Here is an 11399-nt window from a genome sequence, read left to right as displayed (position 1 = left end):
GTTATACACTTGGTTATTATTCATAAAAATACTATCAATTGTAATTACCCTGATTTTTTTACATAGTAAAGATTAGTTGTAGCTAAGTTTTTTCTTTCTACATCAAATCATCAGATTATCGTATTTGTTTTTAATATGATTCTTAAGTTTTTTTTTTTTTTGTATAATTATACTTATTATTAAAATCTTAAAAAATATAATTAAAATTAATTATTAAATAGTTAAAAAAATGTTTTTTATGCCGGGCTTCAATTTAATTTGTAACGATTTGATTCATATACTTTCAAATTTATAAAAATTTAGTAGTTAAACTCGAGTATGTTGTAATTCAGTCTTTATCATAAAAAAAAATATTTTTAAAATTTAATGAAATTTCTTCCTAATAACGAAATGATTGCACAACAATAAATGAACTTTATTTCTTTCTAAAGTTTATTAATTAGATATGATTTGTACCCACAAATTTTTTCAAACAAATCGCTGTGGATCTGATACCAATTTCAACAGTTTGTGTTGTTAGACATCAATAGAAACAAAAATGTAAGTCGTTTGATGAGTGAAAACGTATTGGAAAACTACATGAAATGGCATATTTTGTAATAGTTTTACAATTATCATCAATTGTCCAATCTCCAATTTGACAATCAAGATTTAGCCCCATCCAATTTTCCTTCATCGAATTTCTTAATTAAACATATATGTGATTTACGTGTGCACAGCAACTTATTCAATCTAATCAAACTCATCGATTCTACAGGCAGCCAATTCGTTGGGTTAAACCAAGCAAGCGCCGTAATTATCAATTAAAAAGTCTAAAGCTCTATTTGAACTAAATATTTTAGTCCTATTAGATTCAATAGCGTCCATCTAGAACTAAAACAAGTGCATTACATTCTTCAGCTTCATTGTGTGATTAAGTAATTAGAGTATCCCAATTAATTAACCAAGCTATCCTTAAACCTAAGTTGAGCATGCATTTTAAGGTTTGTGGTTAGCCTATATTCCTGAGCATGCATACATTCTACCTTTGCTACTTATGTTTGATTCAAGTTGGACGAACAAGAAGGAAAGCATAAGCTTAAAATCTATAGCTAAAACATACATTTGTGATAGGAACGTCAATCCACACACACAAACATTCATTTAAGTATAATCAGATTCAAGGGACATAAGTCACAATGCATTAAGTTTAATTAAGAAAACCTCACAAAGATTACATAGGTTCTTTCCTCCCAAAAACTAGGGAATCTCTTTCCTCGAGAATCCACAGACAAGATGTAGAAGAGATTAGGAAGTTCCATCCTTGATTACAACCCAAAAGAAATAAAACCTAATCTAAGAGATAAAAAAAGAAAGAAGAAAAATCACTAGTGGCTACTCTATCTTTTCACCTCTAGATCTCTACTGAATGCTCGATTTTGACCTTAATTGCATGCGGAATGTCCCAATCACCTCATTACTCTATTTCTTGTTTAAAAACTCAATAAAACATTAAATACATAGGAACTAACAAGATTTAGGTGAAGATAACTCTTTTAGAGAGCTATCAACCCCTCAAGTCAATGTCTAATCCGTAGAAACACTAAAACATCGATAGAAATTGTTGATATATTGACCAAAATTTATTACCATGGATAGAAAAATATGAGTATACATATAAAAGTAACTAATATGATCTAATCTATAAGAGAGTGTTTGATGCTCAGAGTTGAGCTTAGTTTAAAAAAATATATGTTTGATATGTAAAGTTGAATTATTTTATCAAATTTATCTGGTATACTTTTTTTAGAGTAAATAAGTATAATCTTCTACTCTAGTTTTTTTTGTTTGTTTGACTTTTTTTTCAACCATTTAATTTCACACATTTTTTTTTCCAAAATTTCGACACTCAATTGAGTTTCGAACTTCAACACTTTCACCGTTATTTTTCAATTGTGCATGTAACCATTATTCAGTTTCTTGGCCATACTTAGCCAAAACTTGGACAAAGTAACACCTAAAGAAATATGGTCTTCTGCTGTTTATTTTTGTTTGACTTTTTGTTTTCGTTTTCGTTTTTGTTTTTCTTTCGTCGTGGTACTGAATCGAATGAGATTTTAAAAACGTTTTTTTTAACTTTAAAATAACTTTTTATTTCAAGGAATTTCACATTCAATTACTAATTTTTCCTCAGCAAATCTCATTTTCCATTCACAAATTATGACAAAAATATAATTTTTAGTCATCCTTTATTTTCGTACGTTTCCAACAAAGTTTCAGACAATATGTTTTTATCAAATCCTTCCCATTTTAAACAGCATACCAATTTTAAAACCATTATGGTTTTTCAAATCACATAATTTAAAAATCAAATCCTTACTTTTTTAAGATCTAAAATTCATGTAAAGAGAGAATATAGTATTCGATGCTATTTTTTATTTTAAAAAAACAAACCTACAAAGGTTTATACTTGGTAGGATATTAGAAAGTGGAACATATTAAATATTGAAACATTAAAAAAAATTATTAATGTAGATTAAATTCATTATTAAAAACTTCAAATTGGATTGTTGATGATGTTTCATGTACAAATTGAACATGTATGAATATTAAATTTGTAGTTTCTTCCATTTGAATGAGTTATGTTAGATTTTGGTCAAGAAACAACTCAATTAAGTTAAATTTGACAAATGTTTCAATTTTGTATATTTGATTTTATTTCGTATTTTGGAGTAACATTTTGTATATTTGATTTTATTTTGTATTTTGAAGGGTTACTAAGTTACTAGCCTATAAATAACAACTTGTTTCTTTATTTGTAACATCACATTCTAAATCAAAGAGTTCTCTTGTTTCTTTCTTTTGATTTTGAGTTGAGTTAAAAGCAAGTATATCCAAGAGTTTTGTTGGATCTATGTAGTTCGAGGTTACAGTTTTACTAGAATATAAGTCGCTGTATTCTGCTAAGACATTCAATATAGTCTACTTGCAGTCCGTGCAGAGCAAATAATTGTCTTTAGAACAACGCTTATCAGAAGCGTGTGCTTCGACTACCTATTGAAGTTTATAACATATCTTGAGGTTCTTAGTTGTTTTGATTCATACGCTTTGTTATATCATTTGGCTTAATTTTGAGTTTGAACATTATTATTATATACCATGTATGTACTGTATTAATTGAGGTGTAAGACCAGTTATATTTTTGAAATTACTACTTTAAAAAAGATATTAATCAAACATAATTTTGAAAACTGTTTTCAGAAAGTAAATTAAATTAAACAAGTTTATTTGAAATAATTTCAACGTCTTTCATATAACAAGACACTCTTACCCTTAATTTGTTATTATTTACTTTTTTTTATTTTTCAAACTTTTTGTCAACATTTAATCATTAATTATTCTCATTGAGTTGATTAGACATGTTATATTTTTTAATTTCTATTTCGAATTATGAAAACATTCTTAAAAAATATTAATCAAACATAGTTTTGAAAATACTTTTTAAAAAGTGAATTAAAATAAAGAATTTTATTTGAACAATCTCAATAGTCAACACCTTACTTATCTAGATAAATCAAAACCTCCCAAATTCTATTATATAAACAAAAAGAAAAAAATAGCTCTTTGAACCAAGAAATTTCATTTTCTTTAATTGAGATTATATTTGACTTATCCATCATTACATATATATAATCAAATTTTTTAAATTAACTGGTGGATTATAATAGATGTTAAATAGAATGTCAGATGAAAGGAAGAGGTTGAAATAATAAAATAAATATAAGACATAAAATATGAAAACCAATCAATAATTTATTTTAATTTAACACAAAAAAATAATAAAATAATCCACAAGATCAGAAGTAATGGGTATATGACTTCAAAGTTCAAACCTTGGCTTGGACCATAAAACGAAACAACCTTTTTAACTGAGTTACTTTTATTTTTAAAATCCATATTAAATTAGGTTTATATATTTAGTCCGACAATTGGGGGATCAAATTGAATTGTGTGATTAAATATTAAGTTAGAATAAAATTTATATCTTATATTTTATAAAAACCTCAAACTCATAGATAGATTAATTTATTGTACAAAACAAGTATAAACTAAAATTGATATGCAAATATAACAATAAATTTATAAAGACCAAAATGCGTGTGATATGATTTATAAGTGATACAATGAGTAAAAATATTTAAAGTTAGTCGGGTATTACATAATCTTAAGACATTTTTATACATAAATCCTGTAAAACAAACATACTTATTTGAATATCCTCCGAACATTTTTATAAATTACTCCTTCAAAATAAATATTAAATAGTCATCTAAAATATTGAATATCTATATTTTGAGTATATATGATTAAAAAAAATTAAAAAAAAAAAAATGAGAAGGCACCTCTCTTTTTTTTTTTTTGGCAATTCTGAAAAAGCACTTTTTTTTTGGTATAATTACGGTTTCATTTGTTTCCTTATCCTTTTCTTTTCCTTGAACGCCAAATATGTGGTTAGCTAATTTTTTTTTGTATAGGAAAATAATTATTTTGGTCTCTAGAGATTGTCTTTAATCTATTTGTAACCTAACTTTCCAAATGTTATAATTAAATTTTTTTTTAGTTTATGTTTTTCTTTATCATTATATTTTACTTGGCAAATAGTTTTCAATACTTATACTTTGTAACTCAAATTTTCACTTGTACTTACTTTTAGACATGGGTGTTAATTATCAATTAATTAACATAAAATAATTCAATGTGAAACTTTTTAATTCATTATATCATAATAGAAAATTAATGAAAACTAATTTAACTTGTAAATTAATTAATATATTATAATACCAAAAAAGAGAGTATTTGGTGAAAAATCAAGAGTAAAAGTATATATATTGAAATCTAATGAAAATAATAAGGTAAAAACTCGACATTTTGAAACCTAACCAAATAAAAACTAAACATAAAATAAGGGCAAAAGTGTAATATCAAAAAACCTAGAGTCCAAATGGAAACTATAATAAAAAAAAATCATGGACCAAAATGATTTTTTCTTTTTTTTTTTTCCTTCTTTTTATTATTAGAAGAAACTATATTAACCATTCAATAATCAATTTTCATAATGAAGCGAGATGCAGACTCCAACCATCCAACTTTAAGAATGGTGATTGAAAACTATATCCATTTAGTTATATTTAAATTGACGAATTACATATAATTAAGCAACTTGATTACAAATAATCATCTAATCTATGTCAAAAACTCGAATCCCTACCTTAGAAAAAAAAAATGTCAACGACCAAATATTTCTTTTTTCTCAACAAAAACTACAAACAAAACATAAAACGGGCAATGAAATACATTATCAAACATGTCATAAGCAGTTGGTTAAGTTATTTCATTAGTCATTAAAGCACAACCAAGTTGGCCTTGAGAGGTACTCAAGGTCATATTTACAGGATGAAACTAGAGGTGGCACTCGTAAGAACAAAAATCCTCTTTTCAGTTGCCAATAACCCAATTCTCCGAAAGGAATAAGATAATGAAACCAAACAGTTCTATAAAGAAAACATATCATGCCTAATTCACTTCTCTACTTTCTACAATCTGTTATGAAAAATGACAAACTTTACACCTACAAAACAAGCTCTCTAGTGACTAACACCTTGAAAAGAAGTTTTCTATTCGCATATTAACATTTTTTACTCCGTTCTTGAACCTCTTTGCCCCTGCTGAAGTTGCGTCACTCTGCACAAATTTACACATAATAGATAATCAGAGATGATTTGTTGCAAGCTACTCATGAAATTGAAAATTTATGCTCTATTCGCTAAAGTCAACTATTCACCCCAAACACAAACTTTCTAACTCCAACATATTAACACCAAACTTCAAAACTCAATTCAACATCCCAATCACCACCTAAAGGTGTGAATGATCAAATATCCAAGAAAAACAAGATGAAACAGAATATGTTCCAGAGAATGACAGAAGAGAAGAAATAAATTCAAAACTTACCAGTGAGGATTCATTTTGAGATCTCAGGACTTTTATTTGTCCACCCCTCCCATCAGCGCCAACGACAATCAGTTCACCAGATCGTGAACCTTGCATTGCACTTGAGCCATTGGTCTGTCCACGTTTGCACCATTTACCCAAATATCTATTTGATCCATCAGGACCAAGTAGTCCACCAGAAAAAGATATACCTCCTGGATATTGAATTATTACCTCTTAAAATTGTTAGCATAGATTGCATTTTTGGGAAAAAGAAAAAACCAAGTATGTGTTATCAAACTCTACGCTTAAAAATGTACCATTACCTGGCTTATTAAGTGATATGTGGCTAGAGGATTCTCGCCTAATGTTAACAAGTACAGGTTCAGGTTCTGCAGTGTCTTCAACCAATAAAGGCATGCATTCATCCCCAGGGAGAGCAGTTCCGACTATATTATTGACTGTAGTTGTTGAAGGCATACGATTCACTGAGTTGGTTGTTCTTTCTGGTGCCTTTTTCCGGACCAAATTGCAACTGGTCAACTGCGGATGGTAAGACATTCGGTTTCCTTCCTCATTTATTTGGCGTTCTATAGTAGAATCTTTTGCATTCTCAACCTGAGAAAATTCAAAAGTTTTCTTATCCATTGAGGAGCGTATGTCCTCAGCTGTATCTACCAAGGTCAAAAAGCTTGTACGAACATCACTTGCTAAGTCAAGAACTTTCCCTTTTCTAGAAGATAATGGTTCGTTGATCTGACTTGCAGTTGAACCTGAAGCATCTGGTGAAGCAGCGGGCTTATTTTTTGCTGATACCATGTTACATTTACAACATACACTACCCTGAATCCCTTGTTTGTTTGCATCTTTCAAGCCTCTCAGAACTTCATTATCTTTATCTTCAATGGCTTTCTCTAGTTCTTGGACCCTTACCTAATAAGAACCATATGACATTAAACCAAAGCCAATGAAACCAGAGGAGATTTTTGTTATGAGCCCACCTTCAGCTTATTTATTTTCTCATTTGCCTTCTCAAGTTTCTTACAAGAGCGAGCCTCTCCCCTTCCAAGAAGATTGCACTTTGCCATCAGTTCTTTATAACTCCTATGGAAAAGTTAAGATTTTGTCAAAGCACATTGAAAACGAAGAATAAGCCAGAGGAAATACAAGCATATCCTCAGTTTTGGTCTGATCTTCAAGAATCATTAGTATATAGAACATCACGGCTTTCAATTCATAAAAATTGCTCAAAGTTTTGATTTAAGGTTAAATAACATAATTGCAAAAAGTTAAGTTCCATTACTATCTCAGATTCCATAGTTGATATTTGAGATAATTGACCTATTACGTAGGACCAAGGATTTCCTAAGAATGTCAATTGCATCTTTATTGTCTGCTCCACCACCCAATGAAGAAAGCTTTAGGACCTCCTCTTCATCAAGATCCACTTCAGATACTCTGCAATATAAATGACAACACTGTTGTTATACAAAAACACAAAAGGGAACAAAACTTGTTCTTTTTATTTTCCTTAACAACAAAATCACACTTACAACTTGAAAGCTGCAAGTTCTTTAGCTAAAGCCATACTTCTTTCGTGCAACCTTTTGCACTCAACAGTTGATTTTTCGAGTTCCTGTACCAGATCAGCAACCAAACACCATGGATGTATAGCATAATCAGCCACAAAGAAAGTAAAAAATTGCAAGAAAAGAAACATAGAAACTTAAAAGTGATTGCTGACCTCAGTTTTTAGGTGAAGCAGTTGAGACATTGAAGTTTTTTGTTTCATGGCATCATTCCTTAAGCCCACTTCCTTCTTCAGTTCATCCTGGCAAAGTTGGAGCTGAAACAAGACAATGTGATTAAGTACCACGTGTATCCATGCACTCATCAATAGTTAACATGAGCAAATAATAGCAGATGGCGCTTTCTCTAGGAGCTGAAGAATTAAAATTTTGATGTTCAGAAGAAAATCATCACTGAACGTATCGTTTTAGGACATAAGGAAACCAAGAAACTATTAGTTCTAAAGTTAGATTATCCTGATCCAGTGTAGAGAAGCCTCTCTGCTAACTACTCAAAACTCAAAAGAATAAACAATCATCATCTTAGAACAATATGTGCATTATTATAATAAACCAAAATGTAGAAGAAAAACCAATTTAAAGAAGAAGAAAAAAAAAAAAGAAAAAGAAATCATTCCTTTAACAACCAAGTACGTTTTCAATTTTCATAAGAAAGATTAATTAAAAAGTACAAAAATAGAACAGACCCAAAGCAACTAAGAAATACCAAACACTCCTCAATGGCTATCTTATGATATAAGAAGAATAGTTACAAAAGAAACTCCTATCAAACAAGCTCGAGTAGAAGCCTATAAAAATATTAACTAAGCAAGGACACCCATTTTTGTAGCCATCTTAAAATGTCCCAGCATTACTTTCCTATCAAATGTTCCAATGTAGGGTGGTAAAATCATCCCACCAGAGCATAGATTGTTGAAGATCCCATATTAGAAAAATCAAGGGACCTCACAATATTTATAAAATACATGGACTACTCCTCTCCTTGCCAATTAGTTTTGAGATGGAAGCTCATGTTATCTAAAATAGTATCATACCTCATCAAACCTAAACAGGCATTCAGTCCAAAAATAAAAATTGAGATATGATCCAAGAATGATGAACTCAAAGAGGCACCATCTTGAAAGGACATATTGAAGATCCCACATTGGAGAAATCAAGAGACCTCATAATCTTTATGAGATAAAACTTCATGTTATCTAACATAGACAACTTTGCTCCCAAGACAACCACTCATTTTCTAGTGAGGAATCAGATATTATTCCTAAGCTAAGTAAGCACCCCACTAAAACTCAAATAAAGACCCAAAGAAACCCGGCATTAATAAGCAAAACGAATGAAGAGATAATCAACAATATCCTCCCCAACCGAATAACAATTAACCCATATTCTATCATTCGTGTTGAAAGAAACAAGGCCACAGACCAAGTGAAGACTTAAACGTTTTCAGATACTGCAAATTCCAGAAGTTTTAAGCATTAGAAGGATGAGTAATCAAACACCCAAGAATTCAATATTAAACATCTATTTGTTCAAGTTTTTCCAACAACGAAGCAGAAATACCTCCTCATGAAGCTCTTTGAGATCCTTCCCCTGAGTTTCCAATGTTGAATTAAGCACCGAGACCTTCATCTCCAACCTCTTGACCTCACTTCTCAACAACTCTGGATCTTTCTCAACCCAATCAGCCGGTTTCTTAGCCAGCATTGAATCATTCGCATCCCCCACAGATTGAAAATACAGCCGCGCAACATCTTTCCCCATACAGGTCTGCTTACACATAGGACAACTGTACTTCTTCTTTCCATTGGAACAATACTCAAACCACTGCTGTAAACTAAAGAACCCCAATTACAAATTTACATCACATCAATGTTCAACACGAACAAAAAACACAAAAAATGTCAATACAAGACGAAAATCAACAAGGGTTTTACTTACCAAAGCTCGTGGAAGACATGGCCACAGATTGAGATGGATTGAAGATCCTCGATGATGGGTTTTAGATCCTCGTAGCAGATTGAGCAAATGGTTTTGGCAAAGCCGCAACCATTGTCCATTGTTTACGTTTCTGTGGGTTGTTTAATGATGAATTTGGGAAATTGGGTTTTGCGATGTGTTATGGGAAGAGAATTGGAGGGAAAATTTGGAAAGGGAAGAAGAGAAATTTGAAAAGGGAATTGATTGAAACCATTGTTGCAGAGCGGGAAAGAGTGGGAAAGTTTTGAAGACGATGAAATTTTGGTTGCTGTCTTTTCTGGGATCTAACTTATGTATACTTCTTTTTTTCCCTTAAATAAGAATTACCAATTTTTTAGGTTAAATTACCACATTTTTTTTGTATTAACAAATATTTATCAATTTGGTCATTCTTGGATGAACTTACGTTATTAATAGTAATCGAACTCATACTACAATTCAGCATACAAATGTGTTAGTAACCACAAGATATATAGATTGAATCTCCCTATCTCATATGTGCTAAAAAAAATGTTATTTATAAAACCAACCCTTTAAAAAAAATATATACCATCATGACATGAATATATATATAAGACTAATATATCGAAATTAAGACTAATATATCGAAATTTAAAAGTTATGTATATATCAATAAATTGAGGAAATGTCTAACCTCCCGACTTGTGAATATTTGACGTGTTAACAGATATTTCAATAATTATATATATGAATATTGTTAGATAATATGAAGTTTCATCTCAATACCAATTGATAATGAGAGAAGTAATTTATCTATCTCATATATACTATATGAGTTCGTACATATAAATGACCTGAAGGAGAAAAACCACAATAATAATCTTTTAGTAACAGAAAGAGGATGTGAAGCCCAATACACAAATAAAATAATTTGGGATTATTAGAAATTCAATCCATTTTTAAAATTTATTTTCATAAATATCTAAAATTTTTAATATTTTCATATATAACATTTAATGGATTTCAATAATACTACTTATGGTGGGCGGTTGGAGAGAGAATGAATTGGACATTTTGTTTTAATATTTAGGAATAACTCTTAATGTCGAGACAGAAAATGCATTTATTATATATTATTAATTAGTTGAGAGTTGTTTCCATTTTCAATTGGAGAGAGAAAATGTACTTAATATGATTTTATTTTTCATTTAACGTATTTCATGTATCAAGCAACTATTTTACTGGAGGACTCATATTATTTTTAAAAATACCTTTGAACATTGTATGAGATTTTTGCTAACATTCTAACCAATATATGAAATATACTGGTAAATATATTTAATATGTACTCAAATACAACTAGAGATGTCCACGGGGCGGAGCGGGGTAGGGGCTTCCATTCCCCATCCCCGTCCCCGCTCCCCATTTCATTCCCCATCCATGTGAAATTTCCCGCCGGGATCGGGGCGAGGATTCCCTATGGAAAATTCACGGGGATCGGGTTCCCCGCGAAGAATTTTTTTCCATTACCTTTTTGTTTTTTTTTTGGTTAAAAAATCAATTAATTTAAATCACTAATGTGAGCAAATTTAATTAAATAATTAACTTTATTACTAAATTGTTTATTATGGTTAATTTTATATGACAATTTGAATTTAAAGATAAATTACTCAAATTTTGGCCTAAAAAAGTTAATTATTTTTGTTGAGTAGAAAGAAATAAATATAAAACAAATTATTTACATATATAATCTAAATTTAAACATTCAATTTAAACATATTTATTATCTTTCCCCAAAAAAATAATCAAAATTTAAATTTAAATGTAATATTTATATAATAATAATAATAACATCTATTACTAAATAAATATGTAAAAGCTAATTGGGGTGGGGATGGGGAA

General features: G+C 29.8%; 1 protein-coding gene across 1 annotated transcript; it reads right to left on the bottom strand.

The window, feature by feature from the left end:
• Positions 1-5345: 5345 nt before the first annotated feature.
• On the bottom strand, positions 5346-9819 carry LOC120092637. Its single transcript, XM_039050782.1, has 9 exons — positions 9498-9819; positions 9120-9393; positions 7715-7816; positions 7524-7606; positions 7312-7428; positions 6972-7074; positions 6297-6903; positions 5992-6185; positions 5346-5721 (listed from the first exon to the last, which is right to left on the bottom strand). The coding sequence occupies exons 1-9, from the start codon at positions 9614-9616 to the stop codon at positions 5632-5634; spliced, it is 1689 nt and encodes a 562-aa protein (XP_038906710.1). The 5' UTR covers positions 9617-9819; the 3' UTR covers positions 5346-5631.
• Positions 9820-11399: the final 1580 nt, after the last annotated feature.

This window comes from Benincasa hispida, chromosome 12 (assembly GCF_009727055.1).
Source record: "Benincasa hispida cultivar B227 chromosome 12, ASM972705v1, whole genome shotgun sequence".
NCBI classification, from domain to species: Eukaryota; Viridiplantae; Streptophyta; class Magnoliopsida; order Cucurbitales; family Cucurbitaceae; genus Benincasa; species Benincasa hispida.
This window is presented reverse-complemented; position numbering and strand designations above follow the sequence as displayed.